The sequence below is a fragment of the Homalodisca vitripennis genome, chromosome 3 (assembly GCF_021130785.1).
Source record: "Homalodisca vitripennis isolate AUS2020 chromosome 3, UT_GWSS_2.1, whole genome shotgun sequence".
In the NCBI taxonomy this organism is placed as follows: domain Eukaryota; kingdom Metazoa; phylum Arthropoda; class Insecta; order Hemiptera; family Cicadellidae; genus Homalodisca; species Homalodisca vitripennis.
The window spans coordinates 40,946,278-40,967,114 of record NC_060209.1 but is presented as its reverse complement, the minus strand read 5'-3'; the positions used below and the strand labels follow the sequence as shown (position 1 = coordinate 40,967,114).

General features: G+C 30.7%; 1 protein-coding gene across 2 annotated transcripts in view; it reads left to right on the top strand.

The window, feature by feature from the left end:
• Positions 1-20,837, top strand: part of LOC124356837 (serine/threonine-protein phosphatase 2A 65 kDa regulatory subunit A alpha isoform) — a 35,087-nt gene that overhangs the window by 10,162 nt on the left and 4,088 nt on the right. The window contains exons 3-11 of one of the 2 annotated variants that reach the window (XM_046808078.1): positions 4,465-4,684; positions 5,628-5,788; positions 7,238-7,393; positions 9,002-9,273; positions 11,953-12,070; positions 12,748-12,913; positions 13,482-13,636; positions 15,092-15,234; positions 16,717-16,817. In XM_046808078.1, coding sequence (XP_046664034.1) covers positions 4,465-4,684; positions 5,628-5,788; positions 7,238-7,393; positions 9,002-9,273; positions 11,953-12,070; positions 12,748-12,913; positions 13,482-13,636; positions 15,092-15,234; positions 16,717-16,817 — 1,492 coding nt within the window. Of the gene's footprint in view, positions 1-4,464; positions 4,685-5,627; positions 5,789-7,237; positions 7,394-9,001; positions 9,274-11,952; positions 12,071-12,747; positions 12,914-13,481; positions 13,637-15,091; positions 15,235-16,716; positions 16,975-20,837 lie in introns of those variants that run through there. The other variant, XM_046808077.1, reaches the window with a different exon arrangement.

Sequence of the window (20,837 nt, the reverse complement as noted above, 5' to 3'; positions counted from 1 at the left end):
CAGCAAGCCCAACTACAAGTTTTACAATAATAGTATAAAAATACAAACAAATTTAATTACAAACAAACTGAAATTACTGCTATTAAAATAAACACATATTAATTAGAAAAATCAAATTTTAAATATAAAAACATATATTTATAGAGTGAGAACAAAATATTTTTACTGGTTTTTATATATATATGTATATATATATATATATATATATATATATATATATATATATGTCCAAAACCAATTACTTTGTTACAAGAAATATTATTCAAACCATTATAGGCCTACATGTATATCCTTTTAAAAAATGCTGAAAGCCAGCTCTTTACTGACTCTCTCTCTAAAACCTAATTTAAATTTTTGAATACAATTAATTTTTTTTTTTTTAAACTTAAGAAGAGCATCTTGAACTAATTTTTTCTGACGAAGTAAAGATATTAGAAGATACTTTTCTACTGAAAGCATGTATTCTTTTTTTAAATACAAATATTACGGTAACAATCTTAAGTCTCTCTCTTTGAATAAATTTACTGGTGAATTGTTGTCATCAAGGTTAATATTTAATAAAATGTCAGAAGAATTGTCTCCTGTAGTTTCTTAATCTATTTAAAAGTTGTATTAGTTTCTGAATGCTTTCTGATGTGCTTAATTTGTGTTTTAATATCTGTAAGTGTAATGGGAAATTAAAACAAGGAAATTTGATTTATAAAGGTTAAAAATATGTTGAACAAAGGTGTTTAATATCATTTGGGATATATTGAAATGATTCAACAAGGTTTTTGGGTAGGTTGACAAAATAATTATTAAAGTAGTTAGCAATTTCACAAGTATTAGGTTATAGTCCCAGTCGTATTACCTGATTGAAAAAAATAAATGTTTTCTTACAGCAAACTAATGGCATAAAACAATTTAGTCAAATACATCATATATAAATAAAAAAAACCATTCCGAACCAAAATCGTCTATTAGGGGGTATAGGAGGGTGGTTTTTAGGGGTGAAAATGGTTTTTTTTTGCAATTTGTGAGTAAACAATGCATCCTATTGAAAAAAGTCAAATGTAAAAGTTGTTGGAAATAAAAAAAATCTACAACTTGTGTTGTAATCACATTTTTGCCCTATCCTCAAAAATTTCCCCAAAAAAATTCAAAAAAACCGTTTTTTTTGGTTTTTAATTTTTTTTCTTTTACAAAAATGATTCGATTGAGCGGAAAGTTGATCAAATATACTTTGTCCTATTCTAAAAATACTGTATTTTTTCATTAAGAAATATTCAGCCCGTTATAATAAAATTTCACTTTAAAAAAATATTTTTGATAATTTTTCAATCACCATTTTTGAAACATTTTTTTTAATCAAAAAAGGTTTCTCTGACGGCTCATTATTTTTGCTTTTTTAGTCTATTTTGAAGAAATGAAATAAAAAAACATATGTAGTTTAATTGAAAAAACTGCAGAAAAATTGAAAATAAAACAAAATATTGACATTTTTCATTATACATTGTATTATTTACGTGGAAAAATTTTTATTATTTATTTAAATTCTAATTTTTTTATACCAGTGCTATTTGTAAGCATTAAGCAAAATAATAATGAATCATGCATATTTAAAAATTATGTGGAAATATTTAAATAAATCAAAAAACAGAATTCGAGTCTTAGTAAATTTTTTTTAATTTGTATTTTTTATCAATAATATTTTATATTTCTTTACAATATTTTGTACAATTCTTATTGAAATTGAATCAAGAAACCATTATTTCTTTTCCAAAAGTTTTTTTGAATATTTATGTATTTTTTTTTCAGTGAACTTAAAAATATAAATATCTTTTTTTTCATATTCTATGTCATCTGATCGTGATTCATACCATATTCTACTCAATTCTTTCCTTGATTTTTTAAATGTAATGATTGTATCTCCTTTCATTGAAGGAAACACAAGATCGTTATCAAAACTATAACTCATTTTTTTTAATGTATTTATTTAATGTTGGGATATCACCATCAAAATCTTCTTTAATTTCGTTAAGGGAAAATTGGCACTCGGATGATTTTTTTTTTTAAGTAATACACGCAGTAACTTATGAAATCTTTAGAATCTACACTCGATGTATGTCTACAAGATGTTGAGCTTGTCCCATCATAAAAAGATGACATGCACCTATTATGATAATAAGCTTGAACTTCATCTGATTCTTTGAGAAAAATTCAGTCTAACTAACAAACTTTTATTAAATGATTCTGAAACATCTCATTCCCTTTAAAGTTGATAAAATTTTTCTTTAGTCTCAACCTTCTGCATGCCGCGAAATGCTCTATTTTGGTTACAAGGTTCTTCACAAAAAAACACAATGATGCTCAAAATCAAAATCACATGCTTCTTTCCATAATCTTTCTTCCCAATAGATTTTTTTTCTTGTTTGTTCTTTGGAAGCTGTAACAATTGATCGAGGTCTATTGTATGCCGATCGACAACCATCATTAATGTGTGCTTCAGTTAATTTCTGAAATGTTTTAATACTGCTTGATCATTGCTTTGTTTACTTGACGAAATAAGAGTATCTATCCCTCGACTTTTTATTTTTCACCCAAATCTCCATCGCGGCTTTTACAAATGATACAAGAAGGTACCTTTTCCACCATTTACATTAATCTATAAAATGTAGAAAGCACGATAAAATTAGTATACTGAAAATACGTAAAAATTACTAGATAAATAGCATGCGTAAAATTGTAATGTACAGAGACAAAGTTTTATGATCTGTATTATTTTTAATAATTTTTTATTGAATAATTTGTATAAAATTTTGTTTCGCCAAATTTTAAAGTTTTACTTACGATTTGTATTTTATATGGACAAAAATCTTGTAAATTGCTAATCAAGAGGCTTATTTCACGACACTACTCCAATATAACTTGATTGACGACAAAAGCATCTGCTTATTGAATGCTTAGAAACATACTGAGACCCGTATAAATAGAAGAATAGGATTCACCCCGCCCTTTTGCTTCAAGGACACTATTATATACCTGTACTATATATACCTGTAATCCAACTTTCACACTCAACAATGTTTCTAAACTTTTTCAAAATATTCGAAAATTCTTCAACATAAAAAAAATTAGAATTTAAATAAATAATAACAATTTTTTTTCCACGTAAATAATACAATGTATAATGAAAAATGTCAATATTTTTTGTTTATTTTCAATTTTTCTTTCTGCAGTTTTTTCAATTAAACTACATATTTTTTATTTTATTTCTTCAAAATAGACTAAAAAAAAAAACGAAAATAATGAGCCGTCAGAGAACCTTTTTTGATTAAAAAAAAATGTTTCAAAAATGGTGATTGAAAATTATCAAAATATTTTTTTTAAAGTGAAATTTTATTATAACGGCTGAATATTTCTTAATGAAAAAAAATACAGTATTTTTAGAATAGGACAAAGTATATTTGATCAAACTTTCCGCTCAATTCGAATCATTTTTGTAAAAGAAAAAAATTAAAAACCAAAAAAAAACTGTTTTTTGAATTTTTTGGGGAAATTTTTGAGGATAGGGCAAAAATGATTACAAACACAAGTTGTAGATTTTTTTATTTCCAACAACTTTTACATTTGACTTTTTTCAATAGGATGCATTGTTTACTCACAAATTGCAAAAAACCATTTTCACCACCCCTAAAAAAACCACCCCTCCTATACCCCCTAAATAGACGATTTTTGGTTCGGAATGGTTTTTTTTATTTATATATGATGTATTTGACTAAATTGTGCCATTAGTTTGCTGTAAGAAAACATTTATTTATTTGACCATTTTTTAACTGCTATTTCTCCTGGACTATTATTATTGTTTTGTAGTAATATTTTACTATTACTGGATGAATTTTCTTTTAGAATATCATTGAGTATATGCCACCGTTGTTTTGAATTATGATATTCTTGGAACTTATTTGTGTAATATCTGTGTCAGTAAGATAATATATAAGATCCTTTGGTCAGTAACATTTAGTTCAATCATTGATACTTTATAAGCTTCATAAACTGAGGAGTTAACTATATGTGGTTTATATACGAGGAAGAAATACCCTGCTCTCGAGTATCAAAGTCAGGAATTTGAAATCCAAAATTAGCCATTGAATCCAAATATTCATCACTAATGTTTATTTAATTTATAATAAGCACAGAGCATGCACCGGGCATTTCAAAGGCCTTTTTGTGAACTAAAAGTCTTTCCAAGAGACATAATCTATAATATCAGATATGACTCTAGTGTTAACATTTTGGTCAAGTCTCCATTCTATTATATCCGTCTAAGGCCTGGGAACTGTTAACATTTAAATATTCAGAGATGCTCAAAATAAAATAAACAATAATGTTTGGCTTGTGGCTATTTTCAGCTGATAATTATAGGTTGTTTATGAGCAAAAGTTTATTGTGTACAATATGACTAGTACCGATGTTTGATTACAGCCTCCCCTGGAGTCACTGGCCACGGTAGAGGAGACAGTGGTGCGAGACAAGGCAGTGGAGTCTCTGCGACTCATCAGCTCCCAGCACAGTGCCGGCGACCTAGAGACCCACTTTGTGCCACTGGTGCAGCGACTGGCACTTGGAGATTGGTTTACATCCCGCACCTCCGCCTGCGGACTCTTCTCTGTCTGCTACTCAAGGGTCAGCCTTTCTGTCCGAGGTCAATAAATTTCCATGTATTTAGTTGTCATTTTATGTAGTAAATCATTTTAAATTCTGATCATTGATAATATTTAAATCATGAAGTTAAGTATACAGTTTGTTGAAAATAGTTCATTTATAATTACTTATAAGTGATAATAACCAACTAATAAATTTGGGCTAGTTTACGGTTTGTTACCTCCACTGATACTGTAAATAACTTAACATTTGTCTTAGGTTAACCCTCCATCTGTTAGACAATTAATGATTATTCGCTAAAAAATGTTTCTCCAATGTTGAATGACTAGTCACAAGTCGATTTTACAGTCGTCCATTTAATCAAACTTTTGCTATCGAAAATAAAATTTAAGTAGGACCAAATATTATACCAAATTAATTGGGGTGTTTCACAGATTAATTTTGTGTATAGTTTATTGAATAATAATGTGTTATGAGTATGCACTGAAATTATAAAGTTGCAATACAAATGTTGTTTTGCTGTATATGGTCGTGCACTTTGAGAGAAGTTGAAAAACAGGACTTTTTGCCATGGGAAATTTTGTTTAGGAATGAGTTTGGCTATATCACTGTGTTCAGAATTTCTTTCTCAACAACATCATTTGCTTCAAACGTCTGTTTGTTTATATTTGTTGCGAAGAAAGATCTTCAACACAACCATTGTTGGTTATATAGACATTAAGTAAAACTGTGGCTCATTTACGGCCTTTTTTCAGCTAGTGTTAGATACTACTTCTCTTTAGTCACTATACAATCTTACCATTGATGATTCCAATAGGTGAAGTTGTACTTTGAATCTTGTTATGCATTTAGTATCAAACTCCTGAAATAAATAATAATTGAATTTAAATAAAACCCAAAACTGAATAATATATTATAATGGTTATCTTTTGCTTCAAATTCAAGTTGTACCTAACTTAATTTCTTGTTTTATTGGCTTTCAGCTGACCTTCGCAACCACTTCCGTAACCTGTGTCAAGACGATACTCCAATGGTCCGAAGAGCTGCAGCAAGCAAGCTGGGCGAGTTCGCAAAAGTAGTGGAAGTGGAGTATTTAAAGTCAGATCTCATTCCAATGTTTGTTACTTTGGCACAGGATGAACAGGTATGATATGACTGTGTGCTGTGTTATAGTCTAGAACATATTATTTTTGAGTATAATGTGTAGAGCTTGTTTGAAAAATGGTATCTTTTAAATTTGCAATAATATTTTTATCTCATTTAAAAGCACTGAACTAAATGTTTTTCTTAGTTAAACAATTTCATGACTTATTGCTTATTTGTGAAACACAAAATGCGTGTTCAAAGTCGTGTGATTTATCACCATATAAACCGTTGCAACACATTCTATGTAGAGTAAACTGGAGTACATTGACATTAATATAATGATGGTTTGTGGAGGAAAGAAAAATGCCTGTAGAGATTTGCCCCGGACCATATTTTGGAGAACTCTTTGTGTTACTTTACTTAATAAAGAGTAGATGATACCAACACCAGTCTGAATTAATGTGATTTAAATGTGGATCAAGATGCTTATATTTATCATGTTATTGATGTAAGATAATATTTAAAGCTGTTGGAGTTGTGGACAATTCAAATCTTTTGGAGAAATGAGTGAAAGAGGCTGGAAATATAAAACCAGAATAAAAGAAACAAGACAACGCTCAGAATTGGAAACTAATTTCATTACATTAAAAATAACTCAGAATAATTGTATTGATGATTTAATACTGTTCTTGGCATGGGATGTTAAATTATAAAAATGTCGATACTTTTGAGTCAAACTGAAATGTTTGCTTATTCTACTTGCCTGAATGAAATAAGGTAAAATTTGTACATATTTGTACACTGTTGCACATATTTGCATTAAATTGTAATTCCAGAAACTTTTTGACTGTACCTTGTATATTATTGGTGTACTATATGACAAATATGTGGCATTGGAATCTTTTCTTTCTGCTTAGTCATTAAAAAGAAGTCCCATTCTCCTGCAGCCATACAATTTCCCATGTTACATTTTGAGAGTGCATGTGGAAACTGAAGTTTTGACAATGTAGATTACTAAAGATCTTAATGTTGTGCTGGGTGTCTGAGGTGACTCACATAAATCATTGTCTAATTGTTGTAATTTTAAATAAACTAGTCAAGTGAACTGCAACCGAAATGTACCTGAATCTAGGGGCTGGAAGGTGTTGATCCGACTAGTACAATCTCGAGCATTTCTTAACTCTGAAAAAACAACATTGATCTACCAAAATACATTTAATTGAGTAGCACTAAAATGCAGGCTATACATTTTATGTATTGTTGAGTATCTGTTACTTGTTGTTCAATCCACAACCCAGTTGATTCTATCTTGGTTTGTATCCTAAGAATGGTTTTCAAAAACTGATTTATTAAGCCCTCCTATACCATTCTGAGAGTCAAGAGTCTGCTGAATTGTTAAGTTAAGGTATCTACTAATAGTTATAAAAAAATGAAGATTTGTAAAAATATACATATTATAATGATGCTAATAGAGTTAATGTATTAATATAATCTCACATTGTCACAGGATTCAGTGAGACTGCTGGCCGTTGAGGCATGTGTCAGTATTGCCACCCTTCTGCAGCAAGAGGATGTGGAACAACTAGTGATGCCAACTTTGCGACAGTGTACAGGAGACACTTCATGGCGAGTGAGATACATGGTTGCTGATAAGTTTACTGAGGTAAATATTTGCAATATAAAAATACAAATCGTCTCAACTGTATCTCTAATATTAACATTTTGTAAAACTGGTTTCCCTATTTTGAGGTTTCCTCAACAAAATGCTTGTATTTGAATGAATTGATAGGATACACTATATAAGCTGTAGTGATACTGACATTTGGACGAAAATATAACTCTGAATTGTGTGTTGCTAATAGAGAAATATTTCCTATGAGTTTCTTACTTGGCCTATAGATATGCTGATATCATTTTAATTCAGCACCTCTTTTAAAGGATAAAAAGAGATATAATAAATTTACTTAACAGGGTACAAACCTGAATCCTCTCATTTCAGATATGTTTGATGAGGGTATATTATGAGGAAATGAGTGAGAAAAGTGTACAATAGAAGTACACAAAGACAAGAGATTTTGCTTAAATGTGTTTGAATTTTTACTTATGATGTCCAGATATTTTCTTGAAACAAGTAATGAAAGGAGTGATAGGATGGTACAGGTGGTCACCATAACTGCTGGACATATGACTCAACACAAGTCTGAAATTCCAGATGATCTTAAAGTGGATAGTGAGTTCTTGACACTACATAGGTTTTAAAGAAAGAAATATGAGAGAAAAGCTGAGTAGCGTAGTAAATAACAACTAGGGGGTGTGTGAGCTTTAGTGTGGAAATGGTTGTGATCAGAATGGTTACACACAGAAGTAACATGGTGATGGGAAAGGGTTGATGGCCTTCACATCTGCCATGGCTACAATTGTGGAGCCGGCTTCTAATCACACAACCATGCACCTCTTATCTCTCTCCCTGTGTGGGAGTGACTGTTGGTGGTTCTTGTGGTTGCACTTGGTAACTGTATGTAAGCTGAATGAATGGAGAATGAGAGCTGATAAAGATGGGATAATTTTATTAATTGCCTATTGTATTAAAGATATTTGTGTTAGAGTTCAATCAATATACTAAATTTGTAAATTTAAAACATAAATTTTTATGTTGGATCCTAATTAATTATTAAACGTAATTTAGTTTTACATGCCAGTTATGATATTGTTATAGGAATGATGATATTTTATTTAATTTATTCCTGTTTTGAGGCTAAGTGGAAGAGAGGACTTTTTAGTCCTAACTTCACCTCTATAAATAAAGAGATTTTTCATATAATTTCATTTCTCTTTCTCTGTTAAATGAAATGAAACTTGGCTTTATTAGAGGTGAAGTTAGGACTATACAGTCCTCTCCTACACTTCCTCTGCTACACCAGTCGTAGAACTTAATTGGTTTAATATATAACTCCTCTCTTATTAAAACTTGTTTGAGGAATGATTGATGAAACAGAATGTAGGCTACCTATCTCTGATGCTTTTTTGTCTCTTTGGTTGTTGTATTTTTTTGGAAGTTAATTTACTGTTGCTTTCGCTGACAATGTTCTTAACCATTTCATCACTGCTGGAGAGGATTTTTAGGCAAAAGTTTGCAATGGCAGGATACATATACAATACATTAAGTATTTAAAATTTGAAAAGTTTAGTGTAATTTTTATAAGGAAGATTGATAACTAAATTATCAAGTTGCTTCAATAAAAGGAGTTAAATAAATATGATTGATGAACAGCTGCAGAAAGCGGTAGGGCCGGAGATCACGAAGACGGATCTAGTGCCAGCGTTCCAGTCACTTCTCAAAGACACAGAAGCAGAGGTGAGGGCGGCAGCCGCACACAAGGTCCGAGACTTCTGCCAGAACCTGGATCAGTTCCAGCAGGAGGCCATCATCATGAACTCCATCCTGCCATATGTCAAAGAGCTGGTAGCTGACCCCAACCAGCATGTCAAGAGTGCCCTAGCCTCCGTCATCATGGGCCTGAGTCCCATCCTTGGCAAACTCAAGTAAATACACAGACTTTTATTGATCTTTTAACAACTTTTGCAAAACTCTTTCTAAGATTATTAATGGTTTGAAAATGTTTACCAATGGCTGATTAATTCATGTATTTTGTGTGTGCATGTGTTATGTACAGTATAGTAATTGAGGAGATAAATATAAACAAATACTTAATTGATAATAGACAAATAGAAAAGTGACTTAATGCCTGATGATATGAGTGTCATCTCAAACTACTACTGTAACCTTTGATAGTGAATGTATTAATGGTAATGCTTAAACTAAATGACTTGATACAGAGAGCATTCACCAAAAATTTTCATATATTTTACGTATAAAATCAATGATGGACATAAAGGTTTAACCCTTGAAGTGCGGCATACAGATATATCAGTACCATTGGAATTGCACTAAGCATGGCATATGGGAATATCCATATTGTCTTATTTTAGTTTATTGTGTACATTATAAAGTCATGAAAGTGCCACGAATGTCTAGGATTGCACAAATGTTTAAATTTAAGACAGAAAGCAAATTGGACTGTGTTTTGCTCCAACATATTTATTAACGTTGACAAAATCAGGGTTTAAAAAATCTTAAATGCATGTTAATTGACTTCAGACAAATTTTCTTCAGCGCTTTAAGGGTTAAGAATGAACTGATTATAATATGTATTTGTACTTAGAGAATTACAATTCCTAAATAAATATTAGGATTAACTCTTGTAGTTGATGTTGATCATTAAAAGAAGCTAAACCACAGGGGGTGTTTTGGAATTGTTCTTGAACCAAACTGTTCCATTATTACCATATTCTGGCCTATGTTTTTTTTTACTGATTTCTAGATTTTAATTGAAGTTGTTGTGTGGATAAAAGACTATTGCTTTATCATAGTAAGAATGTTACAAATTATAATAAAAATTGAGTATTGTTACAACATTACGTATTTAATCCTAATGGTGACATGGAGGGAGTTTAACCCTTTTACTGCCGGCCATTTTTTTATTGTACCAGCCAAAATTGCCAAGGAGGAAAATCGCTGTTGTGCATTCATTTACAAAAAATGCTGTATCTTTTTTATTTTTCATTAGATTTGCATGAATTTTTATTTTATTTACTCGTATTTAAATGCTGTTTTTTAAATAATAAAAAGACATTTTAATTTGAAACAAACTCATTATTTAATTTTAAAAATAATGTAAATAAAAAATAAATAAAAAAATAAAAATTGTGTTTGGCATGTGATAATTTATTTTTTAAATTATACTAAAATTATGAGCATGATATCATTATAAACTAGAGCAATTGCTTAGAACATATACCAAATTTGAAGGTGTTACCTTGAAACATAGCTGCACTATAAGGATTTTCCCAAAACTCAACACTCCTCAAATTCTGGACATTGGATGTACACTGCAATGTTTCACACGAAAACACTTTTTTTTATACTTCTGTTCATTCATTAGTTTATAAAAAGCAATAACACACAAAAAAGTATACAAAACCTAAACCTAATTTCTACATATTTACAATATTTAAACGTGCCTGATGTAAGTTTTTAGCACCTGTGCTGTCCAAAGCAGGTGGCATGCACACCTCTTTTGCATGCCACACAAATGGTCCTTGATTTTTTTTCTTGACCCACCACTAGCTGTGCTTATTTTGATACAAACAGAGCAGTTCCTTATTTTACTCATTTTATCCTTGATCAACAAAAGTAACACTTCAAAAAACTTTCGATAACATTGTAAACAACAACAACAACAACAACAACGAACGAAGATTTCAGTAACATAACCCTGGTTTTGACAGCTGTCTAGGTAGTTTGTCAATTCTAGTCAAAGACGACAAAAATAGAAATCCAAAGTTCTTCAAATGGCTTCTTTCATTATCCTTTGCTCCTAAACAACCAAAATACCGAATATTTCGGCATTTGAACATAACAGTAGCCAGTAACAATAAAAAATACAGATGTCCGACATATCGGATGTCGGCAGTAAAAGGGTTAAGAATATAAGATGTATTTTTAAAATAACCATCCACATGGTCTATTATCCTTCAAGTACAAAAAGATAGAAAACAAAATTTTGCTGGTTTTTAATTTGAAGCCTCTGTTTTTATTTCAGCATAGCTCTCATTAAGTTTGTCGTTTTCATTCACTAAATTTATTTATTCACTAAAACATTAAAATCTAAAAATTGTAAAATGCCATAGGAATTTAATCTTTTATTTTACTTACCTTGTAATGTTTTATTTACTTAGGAATGGCAATACATTTAGCGAAATTTCTAGGTTTAAAAATCCAAAACAAATTAAAACTCTTAATTGGTTTCAGATAAAAAAATGTCTCTATCCAAAAACTATCTGAATATTATGATCTAGTTTGTATTTTGGAAACACTCATTTGAAGTTTTAAATGCAGAATAGAAAGTCTTTAACATGTGTTTGTCAATTTAGAATGTTACTCTTTTAAAACTTTATAACAGACCATATAGATGAACATTAAAGATATATTGTGAGATAATACCAAATAGCTCTTTATCACTTTAAAACTGTTGTAAAAACTATTCAAGACATTTGTTATGTATTAAAATTAACATAAGTTTTATTGACTGTGGTGACAATTCTAGTTAGTTTTATTGTTTGGAAAAGAGTAAACCCAGTAACAATCTCTTGTGTTTTCAGCACAATAGAGCACCTACTACCCCTCTTCCTTTCTCAGCTGAAGGATGAGTGCCCTGAAGTTCGGTTGAACATCATTTCCAACCTGGACTGTGTCAATGAAGTCATAGGAATACAACAAGTGAGCTGATTATTGTTTATTTTTGATACTAATATAGAACTCTGTCATGTAGTGTTTAGTGTTAAGAGATGTTGGCCTGCTCAGATATTTATATCTGTGAGAAATAGAAATTCTAGAGATGTATATTTAGTCATAGTAAATAATGACTGTTAAGTCTAGTTAATTATCCTCATTTAATGGTTGTGAGCCTCCTAAGTTCAACTATGAATCATTCCCTTGTTCATTAAGTTGTTCCATAATAAAGTAAATAATGAAAATTAATTTACAAGCTGTTCATGTTATAATCAATAGTTAATATAGGAATATTCAGTTTATCATTCATGTGCACTATTTTACTGTTATATTTTGGAAAATAATTGTGTTGTCATTTTTACTTTTTAATTAAATGTTATGTTTGCTGACATTGGTAAATTTGTTAATATTTCTCATATTGCGACGTGAATCACTCATAAAAGATGCATTATAACAATGCAATATGGTTCACCAGTGAGTCATAAAGAAGTTGGCATCAAATAGTTTAGTGTAGATTAATGCTAGAGTACTGTACGTGAAATTGGATGAACTACCAGAATGAGTTATGATGCCAGTCATTTACTGTAATGCCTTTACTGTAATGCCTATATAGGTAGATAAATTTATTAAGAATGCCAGTAATACTATGTACTGTTCTGTTTTAGTTATCACAGTCCCTGTTACCCGCCATCGTGGACTTAGCGGAAGACTCCAAGTGGAGGGTGCGACTTGCGATCATTGAGTACATGCCCTTGCTGGCAGGCCAGCTGGGAGTTGAGTTCTTCGATGAGAAACTCAATGCACTCTGCATGACCTGGCTTGTCGACCACGGTGAGTTGATTATACCACAGTTCTCTGGCTTCCTTTCTGCACACGTGCTAGCACAAAATAATATAAACATGGATATTGATTCTAAAATAGGTTTTTAAATTATCTCATGATTTATAAACAAATCTAGAGTTTTTAATACCATGAATTGGTCTATTTTAAATCAAGTTATGGACAATGGTGGAGTAAAACTGTATAATCGGTTGTGGTCAATTTACTTGTTTAAGTTCGCTGTTCTTTGAGAAAGTCATTAGCAAATAACAAAATGTCTAAAGACAACAGTGATTAATGATGATGAATCTAGACAAGTATCATAAATTTATGTGAGATATTCAAAACTGGATTGTGCTTTTGTCACCTAAATTAAAAATATTTAAATATCCCATGTCATCCTATGAAGAGGTGTGGATATTACAGGAAGTCTGCTCTATGGCATCTAAATTCAACCTCCCAATAGGCAAAATATGTTTTTTATATTCCTTTGTCGAATGTCTTGTATGCACTTAACTATCAATTTAATAACAATAAAAATTATTTGTTTCTTATATTAATTTGTGAATTTTTGTTCTAGTGTATGCAATCAGAGAAGCTGCAACATTAAACTTGAAGAAATTAGTTGAGAACTTTGGGGCTGAATGGGCTCAAAACACAGTTATACCAAAGGTCCTAGCCATGTCCAGGGACACGAATTACCTCCATCGAATGACCTGCCTCTTCAGCATCAATGTATGTCATATATCACTTTAAATGAAATAGCTAAATAACTTAGTTATTATGTTATTTAACCCTTTGAGTGCCGGAGCATCGCTGTCAGCGATCCCGCATTATATGCAAGAAATGCCAGAATCGCTGTTAGCGACTTCTGCAGTAACGCTTATATTTGATATAGTATTTATCTAAATTGGCTCAATGACTATACATACGCATTCCAAAGGCTTCAACATAACTTTTGATGTAGGTTTTGTTACATTTTGGTTAGATTCTGATTTTTACGGCGGTTGTAAAGTGAGTGCGTCAGTCACGTTTAGAATCGGCCGCTACACGGACGAGCCGTCACGTATTTTGTTTGCGCTGCTGTTTATTTCACAAATGATATTGAAAGTTTTTAAGTGTAAATGGGTTTGTAGTGTTAGTATCTTCAATTATTTCGTTTGTGTATGTTGTTCTAGTCTGTGTGTAAGTAGAACAATGACGGCCGCGAGTTACAGCGATCGTAAGCATCTAGTACTTTACTAAATACGTTTGTATAGTTTTTATGTTTGTTCAGTGATATTTATAAACAATGAGTCGTAAAAACATTGCTGACAATGAAGACCTAGTATTGCAGGCATTAGATTTAAGCATTATTAATGTAGACAATATGTTGACAAATGTTGTTAGGTTAAGTTAGAAAATTTCTAGTATTGTAGTGGTTCATATTTTCATATTTATTTTCCAAACTTTATTTATAAGTATAAAAAAATGTTTATATGTCTTTTTGTAAAGAATTAAATGGTGTATAAGATAGAATAACTAAAAGTGAAAAAATAAAATATTTCAATAATACTAAGTTGTGTCAAAATAAAAAACTAAATGTTATTGCTCATAAAGTTTTTGTTAATGATTTTTTTTATTTGTATAAAAACGTTAAATAAGTGATCAATGTATTATATGTATAAAGAAAATATATTTATCTAAAAAAAAACCCAAGACATTATACCAATAAATAAATTTGTTATGAATTTTTAACCAGACCCTTGCAGAACCAGGCATTTTCGTTCGGCATTTTATGCATACCATATAGCAAAACGCTGCGGCACTCAAAGGGTTAACTAATCAACATGAGTGTTTACTTCTTTTATTTACTAACCCGTTTAGACACAATTAACTAGGCCTGTGCAATATATTTGTGTTCAGTTTCAATACTAACTCTGGCTGTGGGTGTAATATTGTTATGTGGTGAAGTGGTATTATTATGAGAAAAAACATAAAATACACTGATTATTGATCCAACCTGTCCAATACGTTGTATTTCACAACACAAGTGTATACACCTAGTGAGGAATGAGGTTGCCATTTATAATTTGCTGGATTACTCGTTGACAAAGCTTGTCTTGTACAGTTTTACATAAACTTAGATATTAGATTTATGTTAATTAAATAACAGGTATCTGTTTTAATTATTGTGTACTTTCGGAGCAGCTGCTGGCCCCAGCCTGTGGTCCGGACATCACCATCAGAATGATGCTGCCGACGGTCATTGCTATGGCCAATGATTCCGTGCCCAATGTCAGATTCAACGTGGCCAAGACATTACAGAAAATAGGACCTGTCCTAGACCCCAAGTGAGTTCTCTTCTTACTTTTTCATGGTAGAATACTGGATGCTTTTCATTATCTTATCTTATCTAAAATATCCAAAGAGCATATTAGAAATGTGTTTACTTTCAACACTGTTATTAAATGTTCTAGTTTACTTCCAGTAGTAAATAAATTTAGACATTATTTGAAGTGAGTAAACAAAATGAAAACACTGAGGTTTAATTTGACAAATGTAACTTGTTGATTATACACGTTAGGCACTGTAATAGGAAGTAGAAAGTGTGCAGTAGATCTGCTGCACTAAAGTGACTGAGCATCAGATATCTGCAGCAGTGCCACTGTAATATCCTTGATGTTGAGGATCCTTGATTCTTGAAGTTGATGTACTTGTGGGTTGTCTTCTAAAAATACAAATCAATCTATATGATAAAGTAAAAATGTTAGATATTTAAGTATTTTAATGTTTTAGTTGAGTAAACTAATAATTAATCAAAACCTTGGTCTGAAAACAAAATAAGCATGAATCAACGTGTCAGAGCACGACAGTAACCAAGCACATCTCACATTTTTTTTAACTCAAATGAAATTTCAATCTGTATGATGTGATGTAATTAAATGGAATATTGCTACAAAGAATCTCAATCTTCTTTTTTTAGGGTAAAGCTTTTACTCGTTAAAATCAGGTAATCAATTCATTCAATTTTTACATTAAGCTTTTTCCTTAATAGAATATTTATTACTGTGATGATTAGTAATAATTTTTCTTAAATATTTAACAAGTGGAGACTGACTTAAAAACCTTGATTTTAAATAATTAAATGTTTTAAGTAAAAAAGTAAAGCCTTACTGCTGACCTCTGCTACTCGTATTTTGTCCTTCACAGTATTACTTATTGTCTTGTCTTGTTAAAAGTTTACTGCCAGCTAACTGTACTTAATATAATTTTGTAAAGGTTTCAGACGGTTGTTTGTTTATGGTGTAACTATTTTATTACTTTGGTCAAACTCCACCTCGTAATGTGTTTGAATCATAGTAGAGAGTTTTTGCTGGTAGTTTGTTGTCAATGCACTCTGCGAGTAATGTTCCGCTCCGGGAAGATGAGTTATGCACCTCACCATTGCATATGCTGCCAATCATCTGCACTTGTTCATATTAAGTGTGTAGCATTTTGTTTTTGATTAAATTAATTTAAACACTTGAGATGGTTCATAATAAAGTTTAAAATGACTAGCGAGTCAAATTCTCTTCAATCTCAAAGAATCAGGATTTTTAAAATATATTTACCCTTCCAAAAATGATAATATAGGTAGTAGACAAATAGCTTTAGAATAAAATAAAGCAAACTAAATCCTGAGGGATGTAAGATATTTGTTAAGTAGGAAAACAATAGGCTTTACTATTTTATTTCTTACCATGACTGTTGCAAGAGAGTTTGATAATAAAATTGAACAAACCACCCACATTTAATTGATAATTTGGACTGACGCTGTGTGCTTATCTGCGCAGCTGCATCCAGACTCAGGTGAAACCAGTGTTAGACAGACTAAACGTGGACACTGACGTGGACGTCAAGTATTTTGCGTCAGAAGCCATCACCGGCATTGCAGGTATAGAAGATCAAACAGAACCTGTAACCCCTAAGCAGGAAGTTGTCTGAGTGCATGGACGCATGTTTTGCCCCTTTGTACCATAATGTTACAGATACTATGACCTAGCCTAACCTGTTGTAGAGAATCTTTGCTGTCAATAAATTTAATTGTTCTAGCATGTTGTTTTCATTTACCCTTTCCATTTGCTCCATGAAGGTATCAAGGGTCCTGTGAAACTGGAAGGAGTAGTAACTCACTTTAAATTGTAATCTTGACAATAAATATTTATTACATGTTAAACCGTTATGATTAGTAATTTTATTTATTGTTCTGATTCTAACAGTTTCTTTAAACAAATATGTTAACAATTAATTAGGTATTCTTACCTCTGACTGTTGTCAAAAGTTAAATGTTTCAGAAATCATTCTTCCATCAGACACAGGAAAAAAATATAATCCACAGAATGGTTGTTAAAATCAGACAACACATATTACACAACAACAAAAGAACAAACAAGCACTCCTTTTGCAAGAACGTATTAAAAATTTGAAGGCGTACATTTTAATACTTTCTTGCGAAATGAGTGTGTTTGTTTTTTGTTGTGTAATGTGTTATCTGATGAATTGATTACCAAAATGTAACTTTTGACAACACTTCAGTTATTTTTGGAATTGACGGAGGTAAGAATACCTAATTAATTGCCTATTTAATCCAAAGGGAATATTACCAATGAATTTTAAAAAATAATTAATTTTGTATAAAATAGATTAAAAGAAATATTTGTAGTTGATTCATAGAAATCCCAGTTACAAGATCCCTGATAGGTAATTCTGTGTTGGTTTCATTTCCTCCTTGGTGTTGTACCTGTTAGTTTCAATTATTGCATGTTTTGTTTTCAATTTTGAGTGGTGTTCCAATTTAGTTTTGATTGTATTCTATTTGCCCTAGTTCAAACTAATAAACTACATGATTGGTTTATTTTTTTCTGTGTGTACCTATTCCTGTAATTACGTCTGTGTTTTTAAAATACATTTTAGATACTTACATTCTTTTATTAGCATGTTTATATGTATAACAGTGATCGAAAAGCAGGACAATTTGTTGAGAGTATGAAAGAATTAATTAAATACAATTGGTTATAACATTATTCAAAATGTTCAATAGAAATCAAACTGCTTTGAGAGGCGGTGGGAGCTGGCCAATCTGTGGCTAATGCTGTGGGTAGAATTGATACAGGAGACAACAATTTTTAGTGTAGTAATAACAACCAATTTTATATCTAATATGGCACTGTAGTTTTCTGTAATTATACCTATCAAAGGGTACTACAGCTCAGTTTCAACCTCATTAATCTGTTTATAAAGAATTAATCTGAAACGTATTATAAAGAAATTGGATTTCCTGTAGAAGATTGTTGTAATTTTTATAAAAACCAAAAGTTTACTTGGATCACACATTTTCCAATATTAATCTTTATACTAGTGGTTTCAAATTAAAATCCTTCAAATCAACAATCAACAGATGAAACGGTAAACAGCAATTGATTTCGAGAGAATCGACCAGCTTCAAAATCTAACATGTTATATTTGAACGTAACATCAATATAATAGTGTAGACAAATTCCAAAATAATCTATATAGGGAATATTTTTCAACTTAAAAATGACGAACTTGTAGCATGACGGGCAGCACCCTATCTGTAATAATGCCGATGCTATCTGATGACGGATAATGCACCTCAATGGTAGACAAAAGTTATCACCATATTATATAGAATTTAATTCTCGCAGCAAAGCAGCTGAATCAATTCAACCCGTTAGCACTAGAAGTGCACCACACTAATTCAGCTAGGAGAGGGTTAATAAAGTAGTAGTAAAATTGTGGACTGTTACTTTTCGATCACTAATGTTTATAAATTATTAGTGTGTAATAACTTAATTATAATAAAAGTGACACTAGTATGTAAACTTCTGTATTATTACAATATAATTTTAGTCTTGATAAACATGGATACGAAATGTTGTATAAATGAGTTAGTTGTTTTATTTAAATGCTTTGTACAGTAAAACTTAATTCAAATTCATGGAAACAGAATACTGTTAGAATTATGCCATTTTTGGATTAACAAAGTTACTGCTATAAAGCTAAAAAAGTATTTTGCCATTTAATTTTAGAAACAAACTAAAAACGTAATACTTCTTCATTATACCAATACATTTTTGTGATTAAACAATTTTAAAAGAAATACAATTAGTTTTCTCAGTAATCAATTTTAGATTGTAACTATGCTGTATTTTCTACTTTTATAGAAAATAGAATTTCAATTTGTTGTATGGATTTAGCTGAAATTCTGAGGTTTGAATAATCAGAATTCCTGTATTGATTCCTGTGGCACTCCAAATTTTATTCAGGGGAGTAAGGTAACAAATAATACAAGAACATGAGAAAACATCTCTATTGTAAGTTATTTATACATATTATACTGTAGATACCTACACAATTAAAATGAAGTATAAAAATACATGTTTAATTTTAAGAGGGATATTGATGTGGCTATCTATGCTGATTAAACAAAAAATTCATGAAACAAGAAAATGACAAAACTTCTTATGGATTTATAAGATTTCTGTTTTAAATTTAAGGTAGTCTCTTTATGTTAACTACACAGCATTTCCATTTATTCAATAAATATTCTCTTGTATTTGTTTCCTTTATTTTCCATGTCAATATAAGATTTTTTAAATTACTGAAAGGTCATGAACTGTGAAAAATTGAAACCGTACTTCAAATTCAACAATCGCAAAAATAATCCAGTAGCAAATAGCTTCAGTCATAAAAGTTTGCTCAGGACATGTTCTGTTCTCAACATAGAAAAAGCATTGCATAAACAGATTAGAGTGCCCCACAAATTACTGAAGAAGTTATCATTGCTTGTAGCCTCCTCTACACTTTGGATAACTTCCCGCTTCCTCTTGACCATCCTGAATAAAAACCTTGTTATCATTTAATAGAAATTTTCACTGTATGTTACATAATCATCGAAAAATTTAAAAAAGTTTATTCCAATTCCATGCAAAAAGTAACAAGTACCAAAAAGTAAGTCTTTACTTTAAGCCAAGAAATAAGTTATGTAATGGTACGTTATTACTCTTTTATAACGTACCATTTATATACATTATAAAAGATATGTATATATAAATGCATATAAACGCATATTTTTTTCTTTTAGCAACGTAAAAGGTTGCTATTCCCTTCAAAAGTTTAATATTTTAAACATGTAATTTACTTTTACAATCATGACAGTACTAATTAGAATGTGGGTTGACAACATAAAAAAATGATGGAATTTCTCTCGGTAAGATATATATGAAAGAGACTTTCCATCTTGACATTACTTTAACACGTCACTACACACCCATTTTTTGTGCACAAATACATGCCTGTGGCAATTGTGGCTCACACTGGTATAAACGGCCATCGTTCAGTGATACAAAAAAATCAGTACCGCTATGTTTTGAGATCTGTAGTCTTATCTTTTCATCAGGTAAATAACTAACCTAACACATAACTACAATCCAGGTTAAAATAAATAATCAATAGGTGTTTTTATCACTGAATGATGGCAAATGTCTGGACAAAATCATGTTTCTTTCATATTCCTTCCATTGTTAAAAGCAAACTTCAAACAGAGAATTGCATAAATGGCTAGACAAATAGGTAAATCTTCCAAAATGTGAGTAACTTCCTCTGTATGTATATAGTTTTTTAACACATACAGGTTTTTACATGGTATTTCTGATTAAAAAAATTATATATTATCTTTCATATTGCACATGCAATGCTAGTAATTTGCCCCTGACTTATTCTTCTGCCGCTATAACACAAACTAATTAAACATATTGAAGTACAAACAGAATTGCAAGTATAAAATAATAAAGTAAATATATACGTGTTATAAAATCGTACACATTAGTCAAAAACAGTCCGTCATCGTATGGCTGTTAGAAAAATATTCGCACATTAAATTGATGATTGATCA